Raw genomic sequence first — 21245 nt, forward strand, 5'->3', positions numbered from 1 at the left:
CCCTCTCCAAAGGGGGAGTTTGGTAAAGAGAGATGAAAAACCGATTTGTACCTTCCTTAAAAGTTGTCCTAGCTCTCTATTCTAATATCTATATGCAATCTTCACACTGCCGTACTCTAACGGAACTATCAACTCTATGCTTTCATCTACTCCATCTATCGTATAAAAATTACCACTACAGTCTGTTATTTGAAATTAGCATCTTCAACTGTGTAAATCAGTAATGATTGATCTAATATTTGCTTTGAATTAATGATATTAGTATTCATATTGTTACTAAAACTAAACAGTGAATGAATAGTAAAGCACTAATGGCTCATTCATATATATAAAACAGATAGGAATTAGAGAACTGAATAACACGAACTCCAGTATGAACGGTCGAATTAAATACAGAAACACACCAACTGTTATACACCTACACTTAGCATACAGAAAACAGCACCCACCACCCGGATCATGGAGGAGAAGGGAAATTTGGAATGGGACTATCAAGAAGAAAAGGGACATTTTGGGAAAAGGGAAATATATGGTCTGCTACCGGTCCGAAGAATAGCACTAGTTCTTTTCCATGCCAACCTTTGAGAGAACAAGTTCACCAAATTGAAGAACAAAGAGTAATAAATAGTGAACAGTCGAATACGGGTGGAAAAACAAAGCTGCCTAATCCTTTGAAACCGTAGAATCAGGTAGGACAATATAAAACGGACTCCGGTAGCATAGCCTTCATCAGACCCTTTTCCTATTTCCCACGTGCCCTCAGGGCCCATTGAGTTTTATCTCAAAGCCGGGTGTAAAGCCTGAGTCAGGCCACGGTCTGTGAAATCAGCCCGAGAACGCACTGGGCCAGGTAGTGCTCGATCGACCGGCTATACGTGCCAACGAGCCGACGTTCAACCTTGGTAGGAAACCTGGTACCATGAGGAGTTCGCAGCGACAGAACCTCGTGCCATCCTGCACTGATACCACTGTCCGTGGCAACCGTGCCATTCATCGCACTCAACCAGCAGTCCCCTGCGTCCAGCGCAAGTGACGCCGACGCCGCCGACGTGCAGCAATATCAGCGATCATCCGATCGCACTCGTAGCCGCCCCGTCCGATTCCCCGCAGCAGAGATCCACGTGCCGGCCGGCCCTTACACACACACAGCTCCGTCTCTCAAGCTCGAGCTATTCGCCGCAAAAGAGGCTGCTGGATAGCCCACCCCGTCTGGTCCCCGTGGCTTCAGACCAGGGACCTGGGGCATTGTAGGCTAAGAGAGAGAGAGAGAGAGAGAGAGAGAGAGAGAGAGAGAGAGAGAGAGAGAGAGAGAACACGCAGTGAATAACAAAATTCAGCAAAGCTCCGAGATAATTTCTGGAACATGATAAAAATTATATGAACATCCGGAAAACGTGTGAGTATTTTAAGGGTGTTATATCATGGATATTTCAAGAACTTTAAAAAAATGCGAAAATTTAGCTAAGTTGGTTAAAGAACATCAACGAAGTTCCATTAATAAAAAAAATGCGAGAACTTTTAGCAAGCAGCGATATCTAGAAGAAATTCCAGAGAACTTCTAATAAATTCAGATATTTGTAGATAGTTTCATGATATTCAGCGAAGTTCCGAGTACTTCGATGACGATCAGATAGCTTCAGAATTTCCCGTTAACTAAAGCAAATTTGTAGCGACATACAAAGAGTTCCGTGAAATCATGGGGTATTACAAGAATTCTATGATTGACCCGAAAACGTCAGAAGCGTCAGGGAATTATGAATGTATTTGCCGGATTTTTAAACAAATTTGGAGAACTTCAGATAAGCATAAATAAGTTCAGGGGAAATTAGAAACCGCTTATGATGATTATAATACTTTAGGAAAACTGTCGAAACTTCAAGGCAAATTAAATTAATTTCAGTAAAATTGCGGGTTCTTAAAAAAATACTGATAAATTTAGGACAGTCTAGAGAACTTTAAAGACATTCAGTAATCGTTTTGGCAGTTTTAAAAACACCAGGAAAGTCTAGACTATTGAAGAAGTTTTAAATTAGTGTCTATAATTTAAGGAAAGTTTCATGAACTTCAGATAAATTCAGTGAAAATCATAGAACCATATTAATTATTTCGTTCTAATTCCATGGAAATTGCGGGAGCAGAAAAGTTCCAGAAATTAAGAAAAACTTAGAAAACTTCACTGAAGGAAAGTGGTCTTCAGAAACATTTCGAGAACTTCATAAAAATCTATGGAGCTTAAGGGGAGATCCGTGAATTTCAGGAATTTTAGCGTTAGCGTTAGCGCGTCAGCGTTAGCGTTGTTATGATATACTTCGTAGATTGGATACTAGCGACACTCACGTCTCTTCTGAAATTCTCAGTTAGACTACTTTCAAGAATAATGCTGGGGAGTAAACATTGGTTCCAATCTAAACAAGAGTAACAGAAGCATGACTGTCGCTATTCCCGGCCACGCCCATTTTAACCATAACTAGGGATAGGGAAGGAAATGTTGATGTAGTACTTACTTAACGAGAGGCCACCGACTTAGCGACACCCTCATAAGTGCTACGGAGTTGGAGGGTTCGGTAGGGTATTCGGTTAGGATTCACCTCAAGTTGGCGATGCAACCAAAAGTATGTATTGTTTATTTGTTGTTTATTTAATCTCTCGATAGCCGGCTATCGAAAGAACATATTCATTTTGTTTAGTGATCATGAATTTTAAGAGTCATGACGGAGAGCTTGGGATAAACCCATGATTTTCTGCTCAGTAAGCAAAAACGATCCCTCCAGGGTCATCGAGCATCTCAGAACCATAACGCTTCGCGACAATACAGGACTACGTTTTCGCTTGATATGCAAATAGTTTCCAAGGTTAATGTTCAATATCAAATATACAAATGATGGTGGCGATTTATTGTGCTGTGGAAGAGCTTGAAATTAAATCCATGATTTTCTGCTCAGTAAGCAAAATCGATCCCTCCAGCGTCATCAAGCATCTCATAATCCACAGCGCTTCACGTCAAAGTCCGAATATATGGATGAACTATCTATCATTGAATAACTATTATTTACGATAATTACATGAAAGAAATAAAATATAAACTACAAACAAAACGTGACTACTAAAATCTCAAAAAGATATTCTCACAAATATATTTCATGCAACCAGGAATCTCAAAACCATTAGACCCTATAATGATACTCTGCACATGTTAGACACAAGAATAGGTCAAAAAGCAAGCGTCCGACTCACAAAACCTGCCAAATCCACTTGCAGTCACAATCAACGGTTCTACGAATCGCGAGCGCTCACAAATCATAAAACCGCTGACTGCGACACTCTGAAAGCGAAATTGACAGGCTCTAGCTAGGGGGCGACCCCGGCGTAGTGGTTAACATCCATACCTCTCACGCCAAAGTCACGAGTTCAAATCTCACCCCCGAACAAGTCACGAATGACCCAAGAGTGTTAAAGTGACTATAATAAAAAAAAAAAAGGCTCTAGCTTGAGCTTGAGCTTGATTGACCGCCCACGGTTGCTACTCTGTTACTGCCAGATCAGCTGTAATTACACAGAGAACCAATAGACGATGCTTGGGACTAGCAATCATCCTCAATGTGTAAAAACTGGTGATCTTAAATTAGGCAATACCAGCGCCGGCCGCGCCCGAGCACAGGTCAAGAAAGGAGTGGGAAGGATTGTGTTGACATGACACTCGCTTTGATGGAAGCCGAGAACACCTCTGCACTGCCACGAGGAATCACTGGGATGTTGGATAAGAGGGTTGGGTTTGCAGCAGGATTCGTTTTGGTAAACGATAAGCTGAATTGATGACGTAACGATCATATAACGCGAAGGAGCTTGGGACTAAACCCACGGTCTTCTGCTCAGTAAGCAAAAACGTTTGCCACTAGGCAGACGAGCACCTTTTCAATCACCGAGTTGCTGTTATTACCATGTAGTCATATTAACAAATAAAACGATTGACGAATCTTGAATGTGGATGGGCCTCAGATTAGACTCATGATGTTCTGCTCAGTAAGCAAAAACGGTTGCTCTAAGGCCACCGAGCCCCTCATATCACATAATAGCGTTGCTCAAATTTGTGTATCCATTCAAACCCGCAACCAACGACAACAACGAGTTTCGCAAAATACACGATACACAAGCGATTTTACCATAAATCTCTTTGATATGTAAGGACCTGGGACCGCGTTTTTCTGCTCAGTAAGCAGGCCACTGTAACCGACGATCTCTCAAATCCGAAAACTAAAAACTACGAAAAAGTACTTAGGCCTTCATTAAGTTCCACTTCCACGCGACGTTCAATGACAGGGTCCTATCCAGGATTACATCTGAAAAATCCAAATCTGGCCAACGCCCACCTAAACCTGTTCTAATCCACCTGAAATGACTAACGAATGAAAGACTTTGACTACCCAGCCATGCAATAGTCTCATTCCGTGCCTTATGGCAACTTGATGATTCTATTGCGATCCGTGAACTTCAGGAATTTTTATGAACATTAACAAAATGCGGGAGTGGGAAATTTATAGCAGTTCCCATATTTTCAGATAACTTCAGAGACGTTAAAAAGTTAATTGAGGTCTTCGCATAAGTTCAGAAGTTCACTAAAGATTAAACATTTTTAAAACGGTTCAATTAAATTCAGCGCAGTACCACATGCTTCATGACAACTGCGAAAACTTTAGAGAAGTTTTGAGAATTCCAGAAAAAAACAGGACCTCAGAACAGTTTCGTTAACATTAGAGAAGTCACATCAATTTAAAAAAAAGTTTAGAGAACTTCAGCGAATTGTTAAACCTTTAGAGTAGATCCATGATCGTTAGAAAAATTGAGAAAACTTCTTCCCATGAAAGCTAAAATTCCTCAGAGCTACCTTGAAAGCAGATTGCATTTGATGTTTTTCTGACAGATTTTTTTCGCCAGAACTCCCTTGGAATGGGAGATATTATAATAAAACTCAACGAGCATTTAAAACTGTTCATGAAATTTGACTCCAGATTCTTGAAAATTTCTGTTAGTATTACAGCCTTTATGTCCAGAGCTAGTGCAAATTTAAAATTTCTAGGAATTATGCATGTTCTAAAACTAAAAAAAAACATTTGTTTACAATATATTTGTTACTAAAGATTAATCCACTGTGGATCTGTAAAGTTCAAATTGTGAATGAAAATAACGAAAAAAAATTAAATGCTTGTATTTCAAATTCATTATTTTCTTTAAAACATCCTTAGTAAGAAAATTATTAAATTCTCTGAGAGTTCCAGATATTTTAGGGACAAATGAAATGTTATGAGGATTCTCGGTTTTCCAGGTTTTTGCAATTAGTAGACACCCTGGCCAATACCGTCGGCTTGGACATAAACTTTCTATTGAATCTTTCGCTTTAAAGCTTCATAACGTTCATAAGTGTTTATGAGATACTAATTGACTATGTCTAAAACATTAATCATTCATTAGTTGTGCCGTCATAATTACTACTTTTCTTCTCTTAGGTCACTTTTTAGTCACTATTTTTACAACTATAAGTCACTATTTGACCACAAATTTCTTTTTTTTTATCTAGTTCGTTTATTTGTAAGGCTCAATCGCGTTAGCTTTACGGAGCCGATAATTCATTGTTCTTTGTTTGTAACAAAATTCACTTTATTCTATGTCTAGTAGGAGTTGGGCCGAGTACTCGCGGCTTATTCGAAGTTAGAGGGGTACATTGTCGAAGGATAGGAAAAGGGGAGGAGCTTGGGAGTAGAGTTTCGTTGTCTCATCAGAGCATTGTCGTCAGTATGAACGGTAGTGTGGTTCTAAATTCGTCCGGAGTTCGACCGGCTATGGTGACCAGTGGGCGACGATGAGGCTCATCGAGATGGGGGACAAGACAAACAAAAACTTATAAAGATATACAGAACACAAACGAATTAAATTCTTATACTAGACATTTGAAGAAACACAAAAATCGACTGCATATCACTTATTTCTTCAACATGGTCACTAAAATCACTATTTTGACAGTAGTAATCGCTACCAGCCCTGTAACTAAAAATATTTCAATAAATTGGCATAAAAAACATTGAATTACTTTATTTGTTAATTTTGATGTTTGTAACACGGGGCACGTATTTAAGATGAAACTATTCTAGGTCCCATTTTATTTGTTATACATTTGAAGTATTTATTGTAGAACATATGTTCACTTCAGAATCGAAGTCATTCAATTCTAATGAAAACATTTTGGTTGCCGCTATCGCTGATGAAAAAACATTCATAAGTCACGTTTACTATACTGAGGGCCACATTAAGAAATCGAAAATGAGGCATGTAACCAGAGCGTAAAAATATTGACTGCTTAGGCTGAGTGTGAAAGCACTGCTCCATTCAATTCATGGCTCTATCCAGACCGTAGGGTTTTTGATCTTATTTCCACCCTACTAAGCACAACCCGCGCTTTACCTCTCTTTTATGAACGAATTTAAACAAAAAATGGAACATTTCTATCAAAAATGACTTCTAAATTTATTCGCTTTTCCATACGTACCGTGAGATTTGCAAAAGAGTCACAACTTATTGAGATATTATTTAAAATCTAATATTGCGCATTTCACACCAAATTGGACTAATAAGCGCGTTTTCACTTATTAAAAAGTGTGATAAAACTGCAAGTTTACGTCTAATCGGCTTGGTGTCTTCGGTGCACTTTTTCCTTATGATGCAAGCACAAGCTCCGAAGACATCAAAACGATTTGACGGAAACGTGCGCTTTTAACACACTTTTTGCATTTTTGGGACAGTCCAGTTTCAGATGCAATCAGCAATACTGCTTCTTGATTCTAAATTCGTTCTACGAGTTTCAATTCCGTCCTAATGCATTGAAACGCCATTAGATTTTCTTCGTCCTACAGATAAACGTAGAAAAATGGGATTCGCTAGGAGCGCTTCTTTTGTTTTCGGAACAATGAGCGTAAGTATTCATACAATGCGCTTTAATAGGATTTATGTTATTTTTTTTAGCTAATGAACTAATGCTGCTAATGCTAAACTTATTATTGATTTGTGCACGGTGAAATCATTGATATAATTGATGTTTTCTGATCGATAGAACGGAAATACGCTATTACGACGAAGTAGTGCTCTACCCTATGGACGAGGCAATGAAATTGCATTGCCTTTCAGTCACTCACAAACAGGTGACTCACACCGCTTGCCTTCGCTCACACAGCATGTAATTGAGGCATTTTTTCCATAGTCATTCAAAACAAAGATTTGGTACCATCACGGAAGAATAAACGTGCTGACTGAGCTACTGACTGAGTGCTCTGCTATCAGTGACTCGTTTACTTTCCAATCATTCAGACTCTCACAAGGTAGTGCGGATGGCTGTTCATATTCATATGAAAATGACTCATTGAATCTGAATGTTTTGCAGCCTGCATGTAACAAAAATGGGGGTGTTTTCAAATGCATGCTTCTCCAAAGAATGTAAAATATGTCATGCAAAATGCCATTCGAAGGGGAATTTATCCATCATTTTTGTAGTATATAGTAGAAATAGTGAACCTATTTAATCAACTAAGAAATTTAACGAAAATTTGAAGCAACAAATTATCCCATACATTTGCTTAGACCACAAGGTGTCCTTCCTAACAGAGCCATCACATAGATAGTACCAAACGAAACAAGCCGAAGCCGCAATTCCATTTGAACTTCGGTCGTGTTTTGGGGAACCATAGTTTACGAAAGTTCATCACGCAGCAGCTCAACACACGATATGACCACACGACCGATGGAAAATGAACTTCGACGTCAACCATGCTACATTTAGCTCTGAATGTTTCGTTTATTCACAACTTTTTGTTCAGAAGAAAAGCAACTTGGGTTTCAATAAACAGCAACCAAGTGCCAGGAGGAATGTGAATGAGTTCGATTTTCATATTTGAATTTTACGAGGTTGTCAAAAAACTACGTCCACTTTTAGATTTATTAGCAGAAACTCATACTGTAGAAATTGAAAACATTTGATCAGTATAGTATTCCGGGATAGTGGTAGTAAAATTTACGTTTATTTTCTGTTTTTTATGTTTCAATATTTGGTTAAACATTTCAATTGATTAGCCTTTGGCTCTTCATCTTTGTTCTAGTTAATTGGTTATTCTAATGTAATGATTGCGTTGAGCGCTAATTTACAAAATACCCTTTATGGGATTGTTTTGGTTTGAATTAAAAAAATTGATAATCTACCTACTTGAGCACAGGAACCTGCCTAACTACTTAAACTAGGTTGCCAAATCACGAATGATCTGGTGGTTCGATCACAGACAGGCGATTATGAACCTTTCCAGCGTGGAAGTCTTTCGCTCCTCTAGTGTTTGAAGACCGGCCAGGTGGTGAATCTCAGAATTACGAGTTTGCGGTGGACTGTTAAGAATCATTCTGAGGATTTTGTTTTGGATCCTCTGAACCTTTAGGTGGTGGCACTTAGCACAACTCTCCCAGATTGGCATACCATACTCAATAGCCGGCAGAATGATCTGCTTGTGGACAGCAAGCTTGTTTTTGAGGGACAGGGTGGACTTCCTGTTTATCAGAGGGTAGAGCGACCTGATCAAGATGTTACACTTGGTGGATGTCTTGTCCACATGGGATCGGAATAGCAATTTGCTATTGAGGATGGGACCAAGGTAGACTACTTCACTCGACCATTCAATAGGAGTGCTATCAACATGGACCTTGACGTTAGCAGACGGAACAAGCCGAGGTGAATTCGAGTGTGGTAACAAAATGGTTTGTGTTTTAGCTGCATTGATACAAATCTTCCAGCTCTTGAAATAGTCGGACAGAACATCCAGGCCTGATTGTAGTTTACTCGCCAGAGCACGGATCACTCGACCCTTATATATGATGGAGGTGTCATCTGCGAACATTGACACGATACCACCACCTGGCAGGGGAGAAACGTCTTACGTGAAGATGATGAATGGGATAGGCCCAAGCAGGCTACCCTGAGGGACCCCTGCATCAACGTTGAACGTATCAGAGAGGACATTGTTTAAGAAGATCTGGAATGATCTGCCCGACAAGTTGTATCGATGCAGCTTGTACACTAGACCATCATGCCAGACATTGTCGAACGCCTTCTCGACGTCCAACAATGCCATGGCAGATGTATTGGAAACGGACTTATTCCGCTTGATGATGTTAGCAACCCGTGTGAGTTGGTGGATGGTAGACTGGCCTTTCCTAAACCCGAATTGCTCTTTGAGAAAGATGTTATTGTCATTTGAAAACACCAGCAGACGGCTGAGTATCAACTTTTTTAATAGCTTCGAGATGGAGGACAAGAGGCTGATGGGGCGATAGCTTTTGGCACTGGTAGGATCTTTGCCCAGCTTGTATATTGGAATCACTTTGGCTAACTTCCAGCATGCAGGGAAGTATCCAAGCTCCAAACATTTGTTGAAGATAATTGTAAGATGGTTGAAGAAGTCAATACCCAAGTTTTTTCAACTCGAGGTTGACTACACCATCCATACCCGTGGCCTTCATGTTTTTAGTGCTTCTGATAGCTGCTATCACCTCATCAGCCGATATTCTACTATCATCATGCACTACTACGGGGGTGTCAGCGAATCTAGACATTGCCTCCAGTACGGCAGGCCCATGGGGGCTCACCATGGTTTGGCCAAGATTATGTGAAATCACAAAATGTTGGCCAAGAGCATTGGCCTTTTCAACTGGGGTCAACAGAGGAAAGCGGAGGGATCGGTCTCGACTTATTCGAATCTGAGAGAGAGCGAATCTTGTTGGCAAAATCGTTATTTTTTAGTTCCACCATCCTGGCCTGGATAATTTTGGTTAGCCTTTTTGACATTGGTCTTCAAGTGGGGCAGCCCAGAACGCTGGTACTGCCTACGAATGCTGTTACGGAGCCTGATAAGATCTTCGGTTGGGTTGTTAAGGTTCAGAGTATGACTCACCTGTCTGGATACTGGTACGTGTTGCTCCTTGGCACGGGATATCGCCTCCTCGATGGTTTGCAGACACTGATCGACTTCTTCGAACGACTCCGTTATGACGTCTTAGTCAATTGCTGTGTCCACACAACGCTGATACTGCTGCCAGTTGACACGATGGTAATTTCACCGGGAAACTTGAAACCTATTTGCCGAGGAACCTTATTCGGCCACCACCGGATAGTGGTCCGAGCTCAGTTCCTGGTAGGCGATAGGTTGAGAGATGTTATCACCAATGTTGCTGATGAAGATGTCGATGGTGGCATGAGCTCCGGATCGACTCAACCGGGTGGGAGTGTCCGGACACAGAATATTGTAGTGGGCTTCCTGCAGATCATTGTATAATATTGTGCCGTTCGGGTTTCGCCGACTATTGCCCCAGGCTTGATGCTTGACGTTCAGGTCGCCAGCGATGACGAAATTTTGCCGCCGTCGTGTTAGCTTGGTGATGTCTCTTCGGAGGTCTGCGGCCGAGCCGTCCCTAATGTTGGTTTGCATGGGGCAGTAGACCGCGATGATGGTGATTGGACCAAGCAATGTGCTCACCTCAACTCCGATGGCTTCGATAATTTTCAGCTGGAAGATTGGTAGTAGCTGGCAGCGATGGCCACTCCCCCTCCCCCGGAGCTGGTGCGGTCAAGCCTTACGAGCCGAAAGTCGGGAAGGAAGACGTTTAGCTCGGGCTTCAAGTGAGTCTCGGTGATGACGACTATGTCGATGTGCCGTTCGTTGAGAAAGTCAACAAACTCGATGTTTTTGCTCTTTTTAAAGAGATGAACTAGCCTCAGGCTAAAAATCTCTAAAATAAAGATTTAATAATAATAATAATTTTGCTCTTTAAGGAGCAAGCATTCCAATTAATGATCTTGATGGCTTCACGGTCCATACTTAGTGGCAAGATGCAGGGCAGCGTGTAGCTGTTCAGATCGAGTCTTGCAGGTGCGCATGATGATGATGACCTCGGCCATGAGCGTCTCAAGTTCCTTCGAGGTGAACGGAAAATCGTCGACAGGCTCACCTGAGACAGCACCAGCGTATGATAAACCAGGGGCGGTGGATGAACCTGGAATTGGCGGGGCCGCAGCGGCAGCTAGACGATGCTAAACTGTCCGACTGTTGGGAGTTATTTGGATACTCGCAGGATTGGCTTGTTGGTTGTTGAGCGGAAGCGGGGCTAGGTTCGGAACATGTCGACGGGGCTGGAGAGCTGGGTACTGGACTTCCGTGAGTACAGGAGGTGAACGATGATTTGGCCTTCCGATGGATATTAATGCACTCCACTCGCTTGGGGCATCCGCGATTGGAGGCTTGGTGGTTTCCACCGCAGTTGACACACGTTGGCTCGATGTCATCGACTTGCTCACAGGACGCAGTTGAGTGAGTTCCAGCACACTTGCCGCAGTTTGTCTTCATGTGGCAGTTTTTGTTGCCATGTCCATTTGAGAGGCAGTTTATACACTGCGTTACATCACGATGTTGGGGTTTGTAATGCTCCCAACTGATGATGAGCTGAAACAGGTCCCGGATTTTGGATCTCAGAGCCGCAAGACTGGTAGATCCCTTTGTGAAATGCACCAGGAACAACTGATCACGGTAGCTGGTGTTGTGGTTGGGACGCCGGTTCATCGGGTACACTGCCTCAGGCTTGAGCCCAAACCGCTCCAGCTTGGATTTCACCGCAGTCGCTTCGAACGACGGTAATCCACACAAAACCACCTTCAGTGGCTTGCTCGATGGCAGATCATGCGTGAAGAAGTCCACGTTGATGTCCTTCAGGAAACATCCTATTGGTTTGTACTCCTCCAGGCTGGAGCACATGATTTTGGAACCGATGCTGCAAAGCTTGAAGCGAGGCAGCAGCTTGTGTTTTGCCAGTTCGGCACCCAGCTTGACAACATCCTTCACTCCGTGAAAAGCGGGGGAATCCGCTCTCTTCTTGCAACGGGAACGACGTCACACGCCATTTTCTTCCGGGAGTACTGCATACTGGTTGGCTTGCAGTACCCGTTTTCCGGCTTGATTAGGACCTTCTTTGAAGGGCCCGCTGCTGACTCATTGGCACTTTTACGCACCATTTGTTTCGTGTTTGCAAGTTCAAGTAAACTTGCCAGAACGCGAGAAGGTGGCGACACGTCCACGGCGTAACGCGACAGCACAAAACGAAACAAAATCGAATCGAGAAGTCGAGCGAAAATACGGACTGAACAGCTCCACAGTCGAGCAAAGAATCTGTTCATATTCCGGGATATAATGTTGCTGCTTGTTTATAGCATTCTAGACAGACTGGCAATGTTGCTATTTATGTCAAAGAAAAGAATTCAACCTTCGTACCAACGAAGTTATTGATGGTAACTGGTTCTTGGGCATTACAGTTGTGCGAAGATGGGTAATTATGGGGAATTGTATCATTCTCCCAGTTCCAGTGACCAGTGTTTTCTTGAAGTTTAAGAGAACTGGCTCGAGATATTGGTTGATTCTAGTAAATTAAATATATTGGCTGGTGATTTTAATATTAATTGGTGTGATAACTATAATCCGAATCACTTGAAGCGTTTAGCAGATTTTTTCAATATAAAACAAACGGTAGATGAATATTCGCGTATTTCCAGGCACAGTATTACTTTAATTTATCATGTTTACTCCAATTTTGATTCTATTTGTACCGCTACGGATAGTGGTTTGAAAATAACCGATCATGAGACTTTAGTGTATAATGAAATTAGATAATAAGAGCGATTCCAGACGAAGTCACAAATCCATTAATTTTCATATATTTTAATTTGATTGAAAATTTCCGGAATCGTTCCTTATGACCAAAAATACCATTTTGCATCTTCATATCACCATTTTAAATAGAGCCTTAATTTTAAAAAGGGCCTTTAGACAGATGTTAAGCTTATTTCAGAAAACTGTTACTCGAAAAATGTGTGTCCAATCGGTTTGGTGCCATTAGCAATGTTGTAATGAACATCTGAAACTATTTAAAAAAAAACTACACTCTCAAAAAATGTAACTATTTTTTCTATTGCCGGTACCCAGAAAAAGCATCTGAGGAAAGTTATCGTTGTTTTTTACAAGTGGGCATTTTACCCTACCGCATGCATTATGAGCTGTTCTTCTCTATCTACTAATGTTTAGGAAGTTTGATAGCTTATTCGATCTTTAGTGCATGAAATATGACCATCATATAATAAATTATATTCTCATGAGAAAATCTTCGTTTAAAAAAAGACACAAATGCATTTCCTGTAAAACCGAAAAAGAGTTCTCAAATAATCCATATCAATCCCCTTACCACATCATGAAAACCACCGTCTCATTTCTACACGAATCATCGCCCCCCCTCAACTTACCACGGGTTTCTGTTTAAAACCCACACCGACTGACTCGCTCATTTTCCCGTTTTGAAATTTGTGTAATTGCAGAAATAAAGACGACACGAAAATGGTCTCCAAAGTAATTAGTTTTGATGAGGTTGTTAAAACATCAATTGAAACATTCCGGAACACATTCGGCTCGGAGCCCGACATTGCCGCCTGTGCACCGGGCCGTGTCAACCTGATCGGAGAGCATGTGGACTACAACGATGGCTTCGTCCTGCCGATGGTAAGTGTGTCGAATGGTCGTTTGCTTCAAGACGTACATATATGGGAACCTACCTCGTACACGTTCGTATTCATAGTTCTAGATTGCTAGATGAGGTTGAGTGTTAAATGGAAACAAGATAGCTTGGAAGTGAAGAAGATCCCTTTATGGCATATGTGCCAGGTGGACTCTAAAGGGGAAATAGTTTGATAATATGGGAAGGCACATTGATGTGCTTGGTATGAGCGAAAAAGTGTTGACGGTAGAAGTATGATACGATGAAATTATATGACCGGGTGAAACCATTCCGTTAATGGCTGCCACCGGGGTCTCCCTTAGATCAGTCAGAAGAGGCGTAACTAAAAAGAAAGTGCGGCCAAGCAATTTATCGCATTGGGACGTAATGGTCAAGGAACAGAAGAAAGCCGTCGAAATTTTCAATTGTCTATTGGAAAATGACAACCGTTCTTATAAATCACCTAACCCCCTTCTCCCACCCCTTTTGAAAATTGCGTCACGCAATTATAGCCAGGGGGGGCCTTCATTATTTATTTCACTGGTTGTCAAAACCGCAGTTTGTTTGGCAATAAGTTTAATAAATTTTGTCTCGTTGAATCTAAATATAAACTCAGATTTTATGTTACACGTACAGTTTTGTTTGTTTTTGCGAAAAGCACAATTCACAAACGTACTTGTTTTCATGCAGATGTCAAGGTAGGATATATGATCGGTCTTTAAAAATTGTGCCTGGATTTTATCTAATGGGCCTATCTTAAGCAAGATATTTATTTTTGAACGGATTGTTTTCAAAAAAAAAAGTGGTATCAATTGATGGAAAACTAATAGTGTTTGTTATCGGATGATTCCCTACTCTATAGAATCAGTAATATACCACATTTATACAAAGCAACTTCTTGATCATTACTTACCGGCATGCTCTTTTCTGGGAAATAGAGTGGGCCATACCTAGGGTTTAAGACACTTTCTTTTACTTAATAAAAAATAATTGAATACTTTTTCACTATTTACAAATTTAGTTTTGTGTACATGCATTGATGATCGTTGGGGCCACCTGCTTCGTCACCCGACCAGTCATCTCTTCTCCGCTCACCTGCTAACATGCTTCACGGCTTATACTGGTTGGCTTTTCGTTCGAAGTAGTGCTGTGCATTATCATAACGGTTATTGTACCTTGACGGTCACCCTTACATAACCGTCACCTCTCAAAAATGACGGTCAACTAGCATATCACTTGGAAACACCTTTACCTCAATAGACCGTCTTCATAATATGACGTTTGCTGACGTTCGCCTTGTTCGCCTTGTTTACGTTCGTGTTTTACCATAGAATTTGTGTGTGTAAATCTGGTTTTTAGTGTTCAAAATTGTGCGTAAACAATACTATTTTCGACAATCTCTCCGAAACGTGTGGAATATCGATAAATTCCGTGCTGTCGTTTGCTGTAATCAACACGTCATCCTCGCATCATCGAATCCCGACCCGTCTCCATCTTTTCACTGTGCAGCTCCGTCAAAGCAGAATGGACCAAAAACAATGCGGAGAATGTCAGCTCGTTATCAACGAGCTCGAGCCGCTGCGCTGTGGTTTTTGCGAAACATTCTACCACATCAGCCAGCAGTGTTGCGGTATTAATTTCCGCAATCTGAAGGAACCATTATCAGCTGGAAAGATACTCTTCGTTTGCAATTCCTGTCGTGGGGTTCTACAGGGCCGCTCTATCCGCTGTTTCATCGACGATCAGCAGCAACAACAAATGCAACCCCCCTCGCTTGCTTCGTTGCCAGATCAGGTTCAGCTACTGCATGATGCCGTGGCTGAGCTAAGTAAAAAAGTCGACAATTTCTCTGCTAAGCCACAACGCAACCCGTCACTGAGTGCTACACCAGTTTGGCCCAAACCGGGTGCAAAACGCCGTCGTGAAGACCGGCCTGATATTGACGTGCCGGAAACGGAACGGAACGGAAACAATTGACTTGAGTGGTCTTTCCGTTCCCTCTATTGCTCCTTGTGCACCTCCGGAGAAATTCTGGCTTTACCTTTCTCGCCTGAACCCGCTCATCACCGATAACGACGTGCAGAGTATTGTGTCACGCTGCTTGAGCTTAACTGAACCTGTCGATGTGGTGCGTTTGGTTCCCAGAGGAAAAGTCGTATCCAGTATGACATTTGTGTCATTCAAGATCGGTTTGGATCCTTGTTTGAAAGATGCTGCACTCGATCCGGATTCCTGGCCTGTCGGATTACAGTTTCGCGAGTTTATTGATTCGGCAAAAAACTAGCGTGCTACGTTTCTCCAGCTGTTGACACCATCGCCACAACTTCATCGGATCCGGGACACCCTAAAACAGGCACTAAGGAAGCTCTCGAGCCCCTCGACCCAGTCGCGCTTGCTGCTGACATCCGCCATCGTCATCGTGCCGGTCCTGTGGTCGGTGGTGGTATCGGGGGCTTTCGGCCTGCAACTCCAGGCGAGTATAATTGCGATTTCGAACTTTCGGTACCTGATTTCCCTTCAACTTCCAGTTCGCGTAGTGGCATCTTGAGTGGTCACCGGATTTACTACCAAAATGTGCGTGGGCTGCGGACTAAAATCGACCCGTTTTTCCTGGCTGTCTCGAAGGTTGAGTACGATTTGATTGTTCTGACAGAAACGTGGCTGGATGACCGGATTTACTCACCGCAGCTGTTTGGATCGCATTATTCCGTCTTCAGAACCGACCGCTCTCCCCTAAACAGCCAAAAATTGCGTGGTGGTGGGGTTCTGATCGCCGTCACAACGAAACTGACCAGCTATTTAAGTACCTCGCCCATTTCAAGTCTGCTAGAGCAAATCTGGATTGCTGTGGATCTGCCAAGAACCAAGCTCAGTGTAGGCGCAGTCTACCTACCCCCCGACCGAACAAACGACTGCACGATCATCCATGAGCACGTTAATTCGTTTGGCTCGATTTCGTCTCAATTGTGCCCCAATTCTCCCGCTCTCCTATTTGGCGACTACAACCAAGCTGGTTAACAGTGGCGTTTCTCTGACAGTGGCACACCATTCATTGATCCTCTGCTATCGCATATGCCGGTTGCTTGCTGTGAACTTCTGGACGGATTTAACATTCATGGGCTCACTCAGGCGAACATTTTTTCCAACCGTAATGGACGTTTGTTAGATCTTGTTCTGGCAAATGACTCAGCATTACCAGACACTTCTGTTTCTCTACCGGTCGAGCCACTGATCGACCTAGATGCCGACCATCCCGCTCTCGTCGTGTCACTAAGTTTATCCACTCCAATTGAATATATACCGTTTTCCGAGTGCTGCTTTCTGGACTTTCGCCGGGCCGACTACACTGCATTGAACAATGCGCTTGCGGAAATAGATTGGCACTGTATCGAAACGGCCGCTAGTGTCAATGATGCTGTGGATTGTTTCAGCTCTGCGCTGGAAGAAGTTATTTTCCGCACTGTCCCAGCAAGACGTCCCCCGCAGAAGCCTCCATGGTCAAACCCACGCCTACGTAAACTAAAACGTCAGCGCTCCGCCGCACTCCGAAGGTACTGCAGCTCTCGCTCACCGTTCTACAAGCAACAGTTTAATTTCGCAAGTCGTCGCTATCGAAACTACAACCACTTCCTCTATAATCGGCACATGAGACGCACGGAAGCGAACCTTCGGTCGAACCCGAAAGGTTTTTGGTCGTTTGTAAATTCAAAACGAAAAGAATCCGGGCTGCCTTGTTTCATGTTCCTCGGAGATGATACGGCCTGCAGCGAAAGTGATAAATGCAGCTTGTTTGCTCGTCAATTCAAACAAGTCTTCCACGATTTTTCCGCTTCACCGACATAGGTGTTGGTCGCAACCTCCGGGATGCCACGTGATGTTTTTAGTTTTGACATACCTCACATCACTCAAGACATGGTGAAAGCCGCAACATGCAAAATGAAGAACTCATTCGCCGCTGGTCCTGACGGAATTCCCTCGTCAGTTTTAAAACGATGTGCAGTCAACCTCTGTCTTCCACTTGCGCGACTTTTTAATTTCTCGGCACAGCAAAGTGAATTCCCCTCCCGCTGGAAGCTTTCCTATCTATTTCCAATTCACAAAAAAGGAGACAAACGGAATGTCGCTAATTATCATGGGATTTCCTCCATGTGAGCCTGCTCTAAACTTTTCGAGATTATTGTAAATGATGCTCTGTTTATGTGCTGTAAAAATTATATCGATACGGACCAACATGGTTTTTACCCCAAGCGATCGGTTTCCACGAACCTGGTGCAGTTTACCTCTGACTGTCTGCGAAGCTTGGATGCGGGATGGCAAGTTGATGCTGCATACATGGACTTAAAAGCCGCTTTTGACAGGGTGGATCGTGAAATCCTGCTTGCTAAGTTGGAGATACTAGGTGTCTCGTCTACGGCTGTGAAATGGTTAAGATCGTACTTAGTGAATTGCTCTGTACGAGTCAAGATTGGCGCGACGAAATCAAATGTTTTCTCAAACAACTCGGGAGTCCCGCAAGGCAGCAACCTGGGACCTCTGCTGTTTTCGATCTTTTTAAACGACATCGCTCTGTTGTTACCATCTGGATGTCGTCTTTTCTACGCAGATGACGCCAAAATCTACAAAATTATCAAAAGCCTCTCGGACTGTTGGGATCTCCAGCGTATGCTATGTATTTTCGCTGACTGGTGCACGAGAAACTTGATGGGCCTGAGCATCGAAAAATGCAACGTCATCTCCTATCACCGTAAAAACGAATTAATTATGTTTGACTATGTGCTCTTTGGACGTTGCATTGCCCGTGTAGAACAAATAAAGGATCTCGGTGTTACTCTGGACTGCGGGTTCACCTTCAAAATCCATTATAACGACATCATTTCCCGAGCCAATCGCCAACTGGGTTTTATTTTCAAAATTGCCGATGAGTTCCGGGACCCGTTATGCCTCAGATAACTTTACTGCTCACTTGTGCGGTCTATATTAGAATCAAGTGCAGTTGTATGGTGCCCTTTCCAAGCCACTTGGATCGCTAGAATCGAATCTGTTCAACGAAAGTTTGTGAGATATACTCTTCGTTTCTTGAACTGGCGTGACTCATCGAACCTGCCACCGTACGAGGAGCGTTGCCGTCTTCTGGGCATCGAACCGCTAGTGGTGCGACGGACGGTCGCTCAATGACATCGACTGTCCAACGTTGCTGGCCCAGCTAAATATGTATGCTCCTGAGAGACCTCTTCGTCAACGCGAATTTCTGTTTTTAGAGCTATGAGGCAGAAATTATACGCAGAATGAGCCAATTCGTGCAATCAGCCGACAATTTAACTACTTTTATTGCGAATTTGACTTTAACGTATCAGCAAATGTGTTTCGTCACCGGTTACTTGACCGTTTTTGTTTCGTTGAACATAACTATTTAGATTAAGTTTTATTCATTAAGACCCCAACAAACAATTTTAGCTGCAGATTAGCTTATACAGCCAAAAATTGGCTTATACAGCTATTTTTTGCCTGTATAAGCTAGTCTGCAGCTAAAATTGTTTGTTGGGACATTAATTGTCAGTTGAATTATTAAATAAACAGATCTAGATAGAGCTGGAATTAGGGCGTAACAGCTTTTGTAAACAATGACTTCTTTCGATGATTTCTAGAAAGTCAAGGCTCGCCAACGCAAATTAACATCACCATCGGGTAGAAAAAACAAATAAAACCCATCTATGACAGTTAGATTTAATGACAAGTAGAGAGTAGCAAAATCATCATCTCTGTTAAAGATTTATAAGTAGGAAGTGAAAATAATGCTCCCTCATTTTTCTGTTCTTGCTAAAAGTTGTTAAGTTCAGAACATACGAAAATTTTTGAAGAAAACGTTGGATTTCATTTTCCTTGTAACAAATAAATATGTGGGTGCTGTTACGTTACAATGTACAAACATATCCGTTTGTCTTCAAAAATGCTATTTCTTAACTTACAAATTAAAACCACACAATATCAATTCTCTTTTACGTACGCGTCATTGTGTACGATTCTTAACAAATCTGAAAACTGACACAACTCACAATTGACAAGCTCACGAGAATTTTACTCTCTAAACAAATATATTTTCAACGTGGTTACGTTTTGTGCGAAAAGTGAAGCGACAAATCTTAGATTTTGGAATTGCTCCGAAAAATTACAAGGACCATCATGGAACCAGCAGCTGGACCTTCGACAAAATCAGCGCGAAACCGAACTTTTTGTCAGTGCGAACCTCAACCTGAGCTGGGTTATAAAAGCAAACGAACAAACATGGAGGTCCAATCTTGATACCCGATCCAGGTTGAAACTGAATAATAAACGAATTCGCTATTAATGGAACCTCAAGTGAAGAAAATGTGTATTTATAATGCACCGTGCAATAATTCAAGACCAACAATTGCAAAGGTCCTAACTCCATTTTGTAAACAAACCTTGTAGAGCTATTTTGTCGTGAACCGAAGTCCGCCAAAGCAAACTAACAAAATTAACAAATTTCGTGGTCTTACAAGGTTTTTTTTACAAAATGGAGTTGAGGTTTTTTCAATTGTTGGTCTAGAATTGTGTAAGCATTAAGAGGGATGGGGTGCTTGCAATTTTCTAACGATATCTTTACTAGAGAGGGTCATATTTTATTTAAGAATGAAGAAATCAAATGCAGAATGTTGTAGGATATTAATAAGGGTGGAGGAGCAATTGGTATGATTTTACAAAGTCTTACATTGGAAGAGGGCGAGTTGAAAAATCCCGAAAAACTGCTAACGTTATTGTATGACCCTTGTCCTGAACTGGATTAAGCCAAGCAAATATTGTATTGTGTTTAACCTTAAGATATATAATGACTTGGTCAACAGTTCAACGTTTGATTACTCAGCAATAACACCTCTACCTACACTTCCAATATTTAGAGGGGAATTCCTATTTACGCTGGGTTTTTTTTTACGGATCCCTTGATACTTGGGCTTCGGTAATGTGCGGTATGCGGTCAGCATCCTTATTATTTGAGCTCAAGCGTCACGGTATCCGGAAAAATAAATAGCTGCAAAATCTCTATCCATGAATAAGCATTCGTGACTACAGGTAGTACGTGTTCATGCAGATATAAATTCTCACAATAATAATTTCTGGTAAGACTTCGTCCTTGATACATCACAACTATCGCCTTATCCGTGATTTTGGAAGAGGAATGACCGTCATAACCGTATTTATGCTCGAAATGAGATGACGGTCAATTTATATGTCTTTTTATTTTTCCTCGGTGATATGATGGTACCACATGACAGATGTTAGTGATATTGCGAATGAGTGAGAAAAGTAAAATAACGATATCTCACGGTTGTTGTGTCATACTGGTGAGAAGTTTTACGGAGAGAGGGTTCTCAGTTTTGATTGTTAACCGTAGGAATCTCTTTTGTCAATCTAAAGACTGTGAGTACCGTGATGAAACTCAGCACTGGTTCGAAGTAAATCTTCTCTCCATGCACTTTGGAATGGTCTACCGACACGGTACGGCTTTATTCCACCGCCTCACCGGCACTGTCCTTTTCTTTTGTTGGAGGAGACTCTACACTCCAACCAAGATCGCCGAACCTCACTGGCAATCGTCCAGTTCGCCCCGTGATTAT

The 21245-nt window shown here is 42.1% G+C and overlaps 1 protein-coding gene across 2 annotated transcripts in view; it reads left to right on the top strand.

Moving 5' to 3' along the window:
- LOC135703042 (galactokinase-like) overlaps positions 1-21245 on the top strand; it is a 267293-nt gene that overhangs the window by 178916 nt on the left and 67132 nt on the right. For both annotated transcript variants that reach the window (XM_065224150.1, XM_065224149.1), the window contains exon 2: positions 13436-13616. In XM_065224150.1, the coding sequence (XP_065080222.1) occupies positions 13455-13616 (162 nt within the window). In that variant the 5' untranslated portion in view covers positions 13436-13454. The remainder of the gene's footprint in view (positions 1-13435; positions 13617-21245) is intronic.

The sequence above is a fragment of the Ochlerotatus camptorhynchus genome, unplaced genomic scaffold (assembly GCF_037179485.1).
Source record: "Ochlerotatus camptorhynchus isolate MF236.1 unplaced genomic scaffold, CSIRO-AGI_Acam_v1.1 ptg000207l, whole genome shotgun sequence".
In the NCBI taxonomy this organism is placed as follows: Eukaryota; Metazoa; Arthropoda; class Insecta; order Diptera; family Culicidae; genus Ochlerotatus; species Ochlerotatus camptorhynchus.